Genomic DNA, 12,926 nt, shown 5'->3' with positions numbered 1-12,926 from the left:
GCCCAAGGGTGGCAGCCAGAGATGTGGGTGGACGGCTGGATATTGGCAGCCATACTCATTATCAATGCTGCTGTAACAGCTCATCACAAACCCTGCAGCTTCCAACTGCCCAGAGTGAGATCTCCTGGTTCTTGTGGGTCAGGCATTGGGGCAGAGCAGGGCTGGGTCTGCTGTTTTGGGACCCCTGAGCTGCAGTCGAGGTGCTTGCCGGGACTGGGCTCACCTTGGAAACCTCTGGTAGGAAAGGATCCACTTCCAGGCTCCCTCGTTCGTTTGAAGGACTCCTTTCTTTGGGCTGTTGGGCTGAGGGCTCAGCTTCTCGCCAGCTGTCGGCCCGAGGCTGCCCTCAGTTCCTGCCCCAGGGGCCTCTCCAACACCACAGCTTGCTTCATCAGAGCCAGGAAGGACAGTCTCTAGCAAGACAGAAGTGACAGTCTTGCCATTACCTTTGCCATGTTCTGCTGGTTAGAAGCAACTTGCTAGGTGCAGCCCACACTCCAGGACAGGGACTGCCCAAGGGCAGGAATCCCAGGAGCTGGGGACATCAGTGGCATCTGAGAAGCTGCCTGACTTAGGAGCTCAATGGCAGCACCAGGAAGCTGCACTGGGCTGGAGTCAGGGCAAGGGACAGTGTCAGCGATGACCCTGGGGGACAGCAGTGTAGTCAGGAGCTCAGAAAGTACACAGATGCCCCCTGGGCGGTCTCTTCTGCACCATGTGGGCAGCAGAAACTACACCTACGGTTTCAGAACAACAGTTGGGGTGGTGTGGAAGGACCTCCACGACATATAGGGTGGGAGTGTGGAGTGATGGAGTGTGGAAACCCTTCTCACAGTTGTCACCTGCTCTCCAGCCCCTCCTGAGCCCGTGGACCTGCCTGCCTGCCGTGTGTCTGTCTGTCGTCTGTCTGTCTGTCTCTCTGCTGAGGGGCTCCCCGATGCCCTGAACCCAGACAGCCTCCTCAGCCTTTGTGATCCCAGAGTCTCCCGGCCAAACCTGGTTGATCTTTTTTAACCACCACCCTCTTCCCCTCCCTTATTTTGCTTTTCTTCCAGAATTTTCCCACTGTAAAAAACCGAGCAAGTCTGGATAAGTGAGGCTGGCTCCATGTATCCAGAATCAACGACGGGCTCCCCGGCTCGGCTCTCGCTGCGGCAGACGGGCTCCCCCGGGATGATCTACAGGTGACCCCCTTCCCCCTCACCCAGGCCCCCTCCCAGGGTCAGTCCTGCTTCGAGGACGGGTTCCCAAGGCCACCGTCCTCCCCTCTGGAGGTCGAAGGGCCCAAGCAGGGCCCACAGGCTTCTGCCTTCCACGGGGTTTCGAGGTGCACGCTGGTGAGCGTTTTCTCCAAGAAAGGAGCAGGGGCTTTAAAAACCCAAGTGGGAAAGAAAAACCAAAACTTTTCCAGGGCGTTTGAGCCAGAGTAGACTCCTTTCTTGTCCCTGACCCTTCCGAAATATCTCGTTTGAGGTTAACAGAGCGGCCGGACAGTGAGTGCACGGCCAACCCCGGCATCCTGTTCCTCCCACTTTATACATCGCAGCCCCTGTGGCCCTGCCAGTTTCTCCTGAGCGAGGATGACGACCTTGCAGGCCCTTGGGGAACCACGTCTGCCGGTTTCCCAACACTGGAGGGAGTGGGGGCGGCCAAATGCTCCTGGGGCATCCTGACCCCCTCCTTGTGGAACTCACTTCCGCTTGCAGCCCTGGGTGTTTCTGTCTGCACCATAAACAGCGCTGAACATCAGCGACAGCTGCGGAGGGCGTTCAGTGAGAGCTGAGCCTCTGGGGACAGAGCATAGAACCCATGAAAGATGCAGGCACAGGCAGTACCCCAGCAGCCCATCAGTCTTGGGAAGCCAGACCTTTCCGGATAATCACTGGGGCCTAAGCCAGAGCCCGTGTCTGTGACAGCCACAGGGAAAGGCAGTGTCTGTCCTAAGAAGAGCCAGGCGGGCAGGTGCGGGTTTGCCAGCACGCGGGTGCTCTGCACGTCTGGGTTGGAGGGTTTTCAGCCATTGCCCACAAGCATATTGCAAAGCAAGTCCTGAAGCACGTTCAATCCAAACCAACCCTCACTTGGAGGTTCACCACGGAAAACAGGGCCTGGCATGGAAGGAGCCCTTGGTGTCCAGGAAACTGGCTCCGGGTCTCTGCCCCGTGGCCACCGGGTGGCGCTGCTGCAGAGCACTTGGCACCGGCTGCGCATCCTCAGAGACTGCCCTGAGCAGGCGACTGGTGGGGGCCCGGGGGCATGGGACATTGGTGGTTCTTTCTGACCTGCACCTGCTGGGGTTGATGCCAACTGTGGACTCTCTCTCTTCTCTCCCTTTCTCCTTTTTCTGTTTTCTCCATTGCTGTCCGAAGTACTCGGTATGGGAGTCCCAAAAGACAGCTCCAGTTTTACAGGTAATGAGTCTTCATTCTCCCTAAAACCCAGCGAGCCGAAGGCCAGGGAGCGGGTGGGAGGACTGCACCCTTGCCGAGCAGGGTGTGCTGGTGTATTCTCTGAAGCCAAAGCCCCCGAGACCCCCAGGCTCTGCTCATCACCCTCTGTGCCTACCCACAGGATGCTGTGCAATGTCCTGATGGAAAATGTGAAGTCAGGTTAATTGTATGTGTTGGTCTGCCAGAAGTTTGCTTTGATTTGAGCAAATGGGCTTTTGATGACTGCCAAGCGCTCAGCCAAATCTACTGTTAAAGCTTCACTCATCAGGCAGTGAGGGAGATGTCTTCCTGTGGTCGCCAGCTTGCCCTGCTTCCGTTATCAGAGTACAGGACGTGGCGAGCCCATCCGTTCCCCCTTTGCCTGTGGGTTTGAGCTGATCTGGAACTCACAGAGCTCCTCAGGCTCATTGAAGGTTAATGCCTGCTTGGGGGTGTGCAGTACTGATATGACGTGGATCAGTGACATCTTTCTGATATGTTTTTCTGTTGGTGAATTAACAAACCGGGCACCTGGCGAGAGACTATGCCCCAGCAGAATGTGGCATCAAGATGCCAGGCTTAGGGCCCTGCAGGGTGCTCTTGGGAAGACCCGTTCCTCCCTCTGGGCTGCCTCTCCCTCACCTGTAAGGCAGGGGATGCATGTTCTTGGTGCAGCCTCCAACCCTAGGAAGTAAAATGTCAGGGCTGCCTGGAGCCCATGGGCAGCAGCCTCCCCATGCCTTGGGACTGTTTGGGGAATTGGCACGGCTTCTGGCAGCAGGTCCCTGGTATGCATTGCTGCATCTTGGCGGTCAGGCTGGGAGGTCTCTCTATTCGGACCCGGACATCTGGTGACAGTGCTTTGGGGATCGTTGCCAATGTGCCAGGCAGTGGTCGTGGAGGTGGCAATGTATTTCCATGTAGCTTTTCTCTCCCCACGCCCCCACTCCCCGCCCCCCCCCCTTTGCCAGCCATAGCACCTCTGATGGGGACCATGGACCTAGATGCTCAGAGTGATCTGTGCCACACCTTCAGTGCCTCCTCGGAGGTCCTGCTCCTTACAGGGAGCTCTGAAGACATGGCCAACTCTTAGATCCTACTGAAATTTTGGTAGATAAGATTTTGCTTAAGATAGTTAAATCTGAACTCCGGCTTGCAAATGCTTTCCCTGGATGAAATGTTTGTATTGTGATGTATGTACACATGGTATAACATATCCTAACAAACATATGCCGCTCATCCCAGGGGATTTCATCAGTGAAACAAAACATGTACCTGAACTGCATCCTCAGAGAGCCGGGAGCAGCCTCAGTCCTCAGAAGGGAAGGGGTGAGGTCTGATGAGCAGGCAGGAAAATCCCAGGTGCAGACCTGCCAGCTCAAAAGGCCTGCCCACAGGTACAGACCATCCAGCTCCAAGGGCCTGCCCCTAGGAGGGGCCAATTATCCAGTGACCAAGTGAGAGCCTTCCAGCCCACTCAAGGCCCTCAAAACCCCACAGGCTCAACATGTTGTCCCCTCCCCCCGGGATCCCTGTGCTTAAGAACCTTCATTTCCAGGTGGCCTTCCTGGCCCCAAGGGAAGCTCTGAAGCTTACCCTCTAGGCTCTCAGCCCCAATTCTGGTGCCCACAGGCTCTGGCCATCCTACCCGTTGGATCTCCAGGGGGTCACTTGGGTGTCTCTTGTGGGGGCTCTGGAGATGACCTCTAAGGGCTAGGGTCTTTGTTTGTTAACAGGCTGGGGGCCACTCCTAGTAGGGCACCCTCATCACACCGAGCATACCACTAAACATGGCTGTTGGATGGTTCTTTCAGTTACTTAGGCCTGGCCCTCTCACAGGGCAGAGGCGTTCAAGACATGTGCCCTGCCCCCATGCAGCTCCCAGGCAAGGAATCGGCATAGGACACTGTGCCAATCAGCTGTCCACCAAATGCTGCATAACAAACAGCTCCAAAACTCAGTGCCACGCAGCAATCAGCATCTCTTCCTTGCTCCCGTGTCTGCGGGTTGACCAGGCAGCTCGTCTAAGCTGGCTTGGCTGGGTTTGTCTCCAAGCTGCAAGTTGGATCCCCGTGTCCTCCATCTTCCCATGCTTAACTGGGGCCTATCCCAGGCATGTCCTTCCCATGGCAAAAGTACCAGAGGAAAAGCAGAAACATGCAGGGTCTCTTACGGCCTATGGTTGGGGTCAGAGCGCTGTCACCTCTGCTCACGTGCTTTTGGCCAAAGTAAGTCTCAGGAACCAGCCCACAGTCAAGGGGCTGGAAATATATTGCCCCCACCAGTGGGAGGAGCTATAAAGTCACATGGCAAAGGGCATGGGTACAGAGAGGGGTGAAGGATTGGGAGCAATACTTCCATGTACCCCAGGTCTCAAATAGCCCTGATGATCTCCAGAAGGCAGAGCACGTCACAGGAGAAGCCCAAAGAGCATTTGGGGTCCAAGGAAGGAGGGGCCACAGCCAGCTGAGAGCCAAGAAGACTTCATGGAGAAGGCAGCAGGGGCTTGGATCTGGGCCTTGAAGGCTGGGCAGGATTCAACGCAGAGGCTGGGAAGCATATTCCAGTAGATACAACAGCCTGAGCCGCAGCTCAGAGGTGTGCACAGAGAACAGGAAGTGACAGTTACCCAGCCTGGGCCATCAGGGACATGATGGAGAATAAAGAGAGGCTGGCTGTAGAGGTGGATGTTTGTGGGGGGCCTCGAATGCCTAGCGACGGGGCGCAGATGCACTCAGAGGGCACTGGGGAGCCATCTATGGTGTTTGAGCAGGGCAGGGGTCACAGATCTGCTCTAGGAAGGAAGCCTGGTAGCAGGGAGTAAGACAGGGAAGAGGGAGGCTAATGCAAGGAGACCAGACAGTGCCCAGGAAAGGTGCAGGACGGCTGAGCTCCAGGGACTGCACAGAGAGAGAATGAAGGGGTGCAGGGCCTGAAAAAAGGACGTCAGAAGCCACGTCCACAGGGCTTGGCCACTGATGGGCAGGTGCTGAGACGGAAAGGGACAGAGAGGAGCAGTGGACCCAGGGAAGGAGAGGGCCTCATTCGGAGCATGTTAGGCTGCAGCTACCACCCAGTAGTGAGGCGCAGGCCCCCCCGACCAGGGCGACATGTGGGGAACTGACAGAGTGGGCTTGGGCCTTTGGGGACAAACCATTTCAATTGCCAAGGCCTTCGCAGCTAGTCACCCGCAGCCAGGCACCTCCAGACTCTACGTGCTCTCCCAGCCTCCCACTTCATTTACCTTCCACACTGCGACTGGGGCACTGATTTCCTGTCCCCCACCTTCCCCCATGGCAGCTACCACTGTTTGCTCATTCATCATGGGGGGACGGTTCCGCCTCCATTCAAAATCCCACATTCACTGGCGCGCGTTCTCAGCCAGAAGATGATGTCACGCTGGGACTTTGCTGGCATCCTGTGACACGCAGTGACCCTGGGGGTCATGATCCTGGGGTTGGGGCTCAGCACTTAGCCTCATCCCAGAGCTCAGCCTTGTTTGGCCTAGTCTCAAAGCATTTCCCAAACCCCAGGTCAGGACATGTGCCGTGGAGAAGGGCTCCTGTGTCCCTGCCTGGAGCGAGTGGCAGTGTGGAGTCCAAATAGCAGGTTCTGGGGCCTTCCTGCCATTTATAGCTACTAGTAGTATCAGATATACCCATCTCGGGTGTATCCCCAGAGGACAGGAGGAGCATGCGCGTGTGCTGAGCAGAGGCCTCTCCAGACCCCCTTGGCTGTGGGTGGTGGCCCCATACGACGGGGCCCCCAGCTCCCCTGCTGCAGACACAGTTCAGAGTTGAGTGGTATGCGGAAGCCACAGGCTCTGTGTCCCGCACTCAGATACCAAAGAGCAAGGCCTGCCCCTTTCGACCTGTGGGTCCAAAGGTTTGTGTTTCTGGCACGCGGGGATGGTGGAGGCAGCAAGGGTAGGCCTGAGGGACGGGCAGGACCTCCCCCTCACCTTGGGCTGCACCCCAACCCCACGCACCGGGAGTCGGCCTTGCCAGGTTGCAGCACGGAACTGCACTTCCCGAGCTTTTAGGGGAAGAGGCACTCGTGAATAATTCAGCCTCTTTCACTGAGATGAAAACGCCCTAATAGAACTAATGGACTCGCTGCCTCAAAACTCGACTCTGGTGGGACTCATCTCATTCACCAATTGCTTCTGACGTCCTGCAGTGACACTCCCTAATGAAAAAGCCGCTGTGCCAGATCCTTAGAGTGTCTGGTGATCCCTAATAAACCAGACTGTGGCTTTTTTAACGAGCAGACGCCCCCACGAAGGCAGGTGAGTCCTCCCTTCAGCCGCTACCTTCCTAGGGGAGATGCCGCTTGGGGGCACGCATCCGCGGGAATGAAAATAACAGAGGAGACCATATTTTGGGGTGGTTTTGTCTGATCCGGAATTAGACCCTCCGTGTTTTTGCAAAGCAGAAGACCTTAAAAAAGAGCCAGCCTGAGGTAAACTTGGAATGACCGTGATGGATGGGGTGGTGGGCGGCAGGTTTCAGCCGGGCAGCACCTCTCGCTTGAGTCTGCTCACAGCCCAGACCTGCCCAAGGCTGACTGTTTTCCCATCTGCCGGAGACACGGGCGTCTAGCTCGTACCTCGCTGTGTTCACCATTGATTAAGATTCAGCATTTTCCGGTTTTGCCCAGAGCGCTGTCAGGGAGGTTTGGTCTTGTCTGAAATGTCTGTGCAGGAAGCACGTGCTGAGGGAGCCAGGGGCTGCTTGTTTGGGCCTCAGTTTGCTGATTGTCCTTGAGCGAAAATCATTCTGTGTTTGCACTGAAGCAATGCCGTGCCTTGTAGAGCCGCACCCCGGAATGGTAGCAGCTCCCCTTCCATTTCCGCTTTGGAGAACTCTGGCTGGGCTCTCTGCTCTCTGGACAGGTGTCACCATTCAGAAGAGATGCTCAGGGTTCCTTCTCAATCGCAGGATGTATGCTTTGTTGGCTTTCAGTAAACAGAACAATTCAGAAATTCCAGGTAGAGGAGTCTGCGGGGAGGTAGTGATTCCTACTGACTTAATGAGGTTAACATCTTCCTTGCATTTTTCCATGTCACGGTGTTAATTCACGTGAATTCCCCTGGGCCCCTGATCTACAGGAATAGATTTGCACGAGGCAGGCCCAGCCCAGGAAAGAACCTGTGGGTTCCACGTAATTAGCAATGGCTATTGAGGAGGGGCTCGTTTTTCTTGGTACCAGGGTGGTGAGGGAGTGTCAGGGCTCAGAGACCCTCACTCTGGAAAGCGGCTGGGATTTGGGATATTTTGAATTGGAAGTCAGGGGTCACTGTGCTCTTGAGCACAGGAGAAGTGGGGACCCTGAGGCAGGAGCCCGGCAGTGGGGCCACTCTCTCCTCCCTGCAGTGTCTTACCGGGGGGCCCTTCGTCCAAGGACCTGACGCTGCTAGAGCCTCGGCAAAAGCCCAGAATAGAGCCCCAGTGTGAGGGAGTCCAGAGGTGTCCTCTGTCCCCAGGCACCGCTGGTAACGGGCAGAGCCTCTTTGCCTTCTGCCTGTACCTATCCTTCTTCCCCCGGGGCAGCCCTCCCAGAGTCATGACCCTTCAGGACCACAGGGAGCCCCCGCTGTACAGAGTCCTGGCATGGGAGTCCCCCCCACACAAGAGAGGGCGACCTGCAAAGAGCTGCTGGGTCTGAGGTAGGAAGCCAGCCCCGCCCCCACCAACAGCTGCCTGGCACTGCCAGGAAATGCCCAGGTATAGCCCTGGTTGGCCTTTTGGAGCCTGGGCCTTGGTTACTGTTCTACAAATATCTGAGCCCCTCCTCTGTGCACGGCACACTCCCGTGGGCACTGGTCAGGGGGCAGTGGCAGCAGGCAGAAGGGTCCTTGCCCTCCTGGACCCAACCTTCAGGGGAGTCCAGCGGCCGTGGGCTCCTCATGGCACCAGCCCTGCTCCTCACCCCCCCACCGCATGCCAAAGGCTGCCACTTCTGTGCCCGCAAGCTCCCTGGCCCAAGCCCTGCCCTGGCACCATGGGGACAAGCTCGTAGCAAGAGGCTCTGGGCTCCCTCCGTGCCGCAGGGCCCCCACCTGCAGGTCTGCTCCCAGGGCTGCGACATGAGCTCTAAGGAAAGATTGCAAGCGGGCCCCCACAGAGAGGGACGCCCTCTAAATCCTGGCCACAAAACCCATTCTGTCCTGCCCTCTCTCCCCTCTCCCACCCACATCCCCAGACTCGGCCCTCCACCATCTTGTTGTGAAGGGGGCGATTATTCACATCTGTGTTCTCTTCCCTTAAGCATTTTCTAGGGAGATTTGGTGTCTGTGTGGCTCACTCCTCTCACTCAAACCTGTGGTCACAAGTTCCTTCCCGCCCTGCCTGCTGGCCCCTGGTGGTGGATTTTTCTTTCCACAGCATTTATCATAATTGGTGTCTTATCCCACGCCCCCCAACAGACTGTCTTCCGGCTGCGTCACCAACTCCCACCCAGTTGTCCAAAGCCTCATCTCATGCAGCCCACAGCAGCCTGGTACAACAGGCCTCTGCCCAGCCTACCTCACAGATGTGGAGGCTGAGGCCGGGAGCGGTCAAGGTGCCTGCCTGGGTCACACCATGAGCAGGTGACAAGCAGAGCTGCCCCTGTCCAGAAGCTGGGCACTCAGCCACCCCGTCCTCCCGCCCCGGGGCCTTGGCTGTATTTCTAGAGCCAAACCAGACCCGGATTGCTTTTTGTGAGTAATGTCTTGAAAGCTAATGGCTATTGATCTCAGCCTGGTCGGGCCAGGCAGGGAACTTGCGTGTCTGAGGCTGGTCCTGCCTTTCAGAAAGAGCCCTGGGGCTGCAGCCTGCCCAGCTGGCCTTCTTTCTAAACACAGACCTCAGGGAAGTGAGGGTGGGCCCCCATTTGCCCCACACCGGACTGGCAGCTGGCCACATGGCCACCTCAGAAGCAGCTGCCTGCCACGCGCATGGAGGGAAGGGAGTGGCCGGCCAGTAGGCAGGGAAGGGAAGCTGGTGCTGCTGTCTGTGGGTGCCAAGGGCCTCATTTCCTAAGGTGAACCTCTCCTGGAGTCCGGGCCTCTCTGCCCTCCAGAGCGATTCTCCTGGAAGGCAGATGGCTTTCCATGCCAGGGTACCCGCCTGCTTTAGCGTCCAGAGGTCCAGCAGCCACTACCCCTCCCAGCATAGAAATGAGCAGTGGTGAATGCAACTCCTGGCATGGGAACCCCCCAGCAAGAGAGGGCGACCTGCAAAGAGCCACTGGGCCTGAGGCAGGAAGCCAGCCCCGCCCCCACCAACAGCTGCCTGGCACTGCCAGGAAATGCCCAGGTATAGCCCTGGTTGGCCTTTTGGAGCCTGGGCCTTGGTTGCTGTTCTACAAGTATCTGAGCCCCTCCTCTGTACACGAGGGGCACTCCCATGGGCACTGAGCAGGTGGCAGTGGCAGTGGCAGGAGGCAGAAGGGTCCCTGCCCTCCTGGACTCAACCTTCAGGGGAGTGAATTCAGCACACAGGACAGCTAGAAAGGAATCTGCAAGGTGGATGATGGCGAGCGCCATGGAGACAGATCACAGCAGGAAAGAGGCACATGGTGTGGTTTGTGTGGGACAGAGGGTAGGATGGGAAACGCAGCCCCCCCACCCCCAGCAGCCATGCCCATCAGACAGAGGTGCAGAGGTGCAGACAGCACAGCAGGCTCCCCAAGGACGACTGGTTGCTCGCCTTTAGGGAGGGGGCCATCCAGCCCTGACCAGGGTGGTGGGGCCAAGGCCTGTGTGGACACTGCTACCCAGCTCCCTGTAGGAGCTCCTCGGGGGCTCCTTGCCTGCTGGTCTCTCTTTAGCTCTTCTCTGAGCCCACCTTCCCTACCTCAATTGCATGTTCATGCAACAGGCATTTGTAGGCTCTGCTCTGAGCTAGGCCTCATGCTGGGCACAACAGGGCAGACATGAATGAAGGTCCCTGCAAATAAGATACAGACGAATACTTGCAGGGAAACCCCCATGAAAGAGGCAGCTGTGGGGCTCCTGGAGGTGGCCCCCCTCTCTGGGTGCACGTATAGGCAGAGCAGTGAAAGGTCAGCAGGCTGGTCACCCATTCTGGAAGGACCCCAGCACATGGGGCTCATCACAAACTCCTGCCCCTTGTGGGTCCTTCCTTTGGCCCCTGGAGCTCACCCCCAGGAAAGGCCCAGCCTGGGGCAACTCCAGGACATCTCAACCCCCTTCAAGGACCGTGCTAAAGCCTCTATAGCTGCCTCAGCTCCCAGGATAGCCCTCCCAGCTCCTTCCCAGGGATAATCGAACTTTTCCTCTCTTGGGGCAGAAGGTGGGGACAGTGCTGGTTCCTTTCCAGCTCCCAGGCCAGGTTCCAGGATCCCACTGTGCAGCTGACCCAGCTGAAATGGTGACTTCCCCTCTGCACCTTCTCTCTCTGGTGATGATGCAGAGCTGCAGTGCAGGCCACCTGGGCCATGGCCGAGGCTGCAGTCAGGTGGGGTGAGGGTCACTGGACTGGGGACCTCCTTTGTGTTGAGCCTGCCTCCATGTCCTCATTGCGCTGTCACAGACTCTGCAGGGTGAGGACTCAGCCCCGAGGCTGCCCTCACTGGTCCACTCACTGTTGTGCACATGAATTAACACCAGTGGTTGCGTTCTGGACACACGCTTTCTCCCTTGGCCTTTTAATTGTCCACTGTCTCTCAGGGCTCACTCACTCACTATGTTGAGACGCCTCATTCTTGACAGCAGCACAAATTCCCACTATGTGGATGGACTGTCACTTAGGTAACCAGTTTCCCTACTGATGGACATTTACATTGCTTTTAGTTTCCAAGAATGTGCATTCATCATTTCAGCTATTTTTCAATGGTTCTTCACATAGAAACTTTGAAACTCCCCTGTCCCAACTAAGCCTATTTCCCCAGGCCACTCTCCTCCACAACCTGCTTAAACGCATTCTGCTCGGTTTTTCTTTTGCAAAAATCATGAAGCCCAAAGATCTCTGCGGTGCAATGATGCGTTCAACAAGCAGGGAATGTGTTGTATAGATAGCATTTCCCTTTACAAGGCTAGGAGCAAATAGGACCTTCCCAGGTTGGGGCCACCTGGCATGCGGGGGTGAGGTGCCTCCCTGGCATAATTACAGGAGAGTTTACTTCAGCAACAGGTGTGCCCTGCGCTGCTTTCCCAGGGACAGCTTTTGACCCAGTTTTACCCTGGGAACCACCTCAAGAGACCACCATGACATGGTACCGCAGTCACGACGGAACAGCAACCCTGGTCTTCAGCATTTGGGGGGCTCAGGCTCTGCATGCTCTCTGTGCTCCCGTTTTCATTTGGACACTTGGGGTGCAGCTGTCCTGCCTGGAATGCAGCTTTGCCTGTGCTTGTCTCACAGATGCAGGGGACAGAAAAGGGCAGCTTAGCCAGAGTTCCTGGCAAGCACTGCTTTGCGGACTGAGAATCTCATGCCAAGAGGTGTTTACATCCAGGGGCCGGGTCCCACTCCTAGACACCAAGACCTGGTGGTGGCACTAGTTAAAGGATGTTTCGCTGCAGCTGCCCCCTGCCCCAGGGCCAGCCATCCAGCCTGGGGCACGTGGGGCATTGGCACACTGTCTAACTCATCACCGTCTGGACAGTGGCGGCTCCCAGGCCAGGCGGCACCATGCTGTCCATGACGTACAGCGAGAGTCTGCGGAGCGTGAGCAGCAGGTGCCACTCTGAATGGGCCCTGCACCCCGTCCGCCAGACGGACACGCTGGAACTGCAGCGGCTGCGGGAGGTGCGGGCGGCTGCCCAGGCCAGGAACATGGAGAGCTTCCTCCGCATGCACGGCCTTTCCCTGGACGGCTGCACCGCCCAGCGCACAGGCATGAAGTATCGGTAAGGGCCGGGCAGGGGGATGGTGGGGTGGGAAGTCTGATTTCAGCCATATAAATATGTATAAAAGGGCTGGGCATGGTGGTTCACACCTGTAATCCCAGCACTTGGGGAGGCAGAGGCGGGTGGATCACCTGAGATCAGGAGCTCGAGACCAGCCTGGCCAACCTGGTGAAACACCACCTACTAAAAATACAAAAAATAGCCAGGCATAGTGGGGCGCACCTGTAGTCCCAACTACTCAGGAGGCTGAGGCAGAAGAATTGCTTGAACTCAGGAGGCAGAGATTGCAGTGATCTGAGATCATACCACTGTACTCCAGCCTGGGCGACAAGAGTGAGACACTGTCTCAACAACAACAACAACAAAAATGTATAAAGGAAGAAAATGAGGCCAGGCACGGTGGCTCATGCCTGTAATACCAGCACTTTGGGAGGCCGAGGTGGGTGGATTGCTTGAGCCCAGAAGTCTGAGACCAGCCTAGGCAACATGGCAAAACCCCATCTCTACCCCAAAATACAAAGAAATTAGGTAGGCATGGTGCCATGCACCTGTAGTCCCAGCTACTTGGGAGGCTGAGGTGGGAGGATTACCTGAGCCCAAAGAGTCTGATGCTGCAGTGAGCCGTGATCGCACCACTG

General features: G+C 57.0%; 1 protein-coding gene across 15 annotated transcripts in view; it reads left to right on the top strand.

The window, feature by feature from the left end:
- KCNAB2 (potassium voltage-gated channel subfamily A regulatory beta subunit 2) overlaps positions 1–12,926 on the top strand; it is a 111,778-nt gene that overhangs the window by 49,369 nt on the left and 49,483 nt on the right. For 10 of the 15 annotated variants that reach the window (XM_054662148.2, XM_054662144.2, XM_063787104.1 and 7 more), the window contains 2 exons: positions 1,056–1,184; positions 2,370–2,411. In XM_054662148.2, the coding sequence (XP_054518123.1) occupies positions 1,108–1,184; positions 2,370–2,411 (119 nt within the window). In that variant the 5' untranslated portion in view covers positions 1,056–1,107. The remainder of the gene's footprint in view (positions 1–1,055; positions 1,185–2,369; positions 2,412–12,926) is intronic. The other 5 variants (XM_054662154.2, XM_054662146.2, XM_063787111.1 and 2 more) reach the window with 1 other exon arrangement.

Source organism: Pan troglodytes, chromosome 1 (genome assembly GCF_028858775.2).
Source record: "Pan troglodytes isolate AG18354 chromosome 1, NHGRI_mPanTro3-v2.0_pri, whole genome shotgun sequence".
NCBI classification, from domain to species: Eukaryota; Metazoa; Chordata; class Mammalia; order Primates; family Hominidae; genus Pan; species Pan troglodytes.
This window is presented reverse-complemented; position numbering and strand designations above follow the sequence as displayed.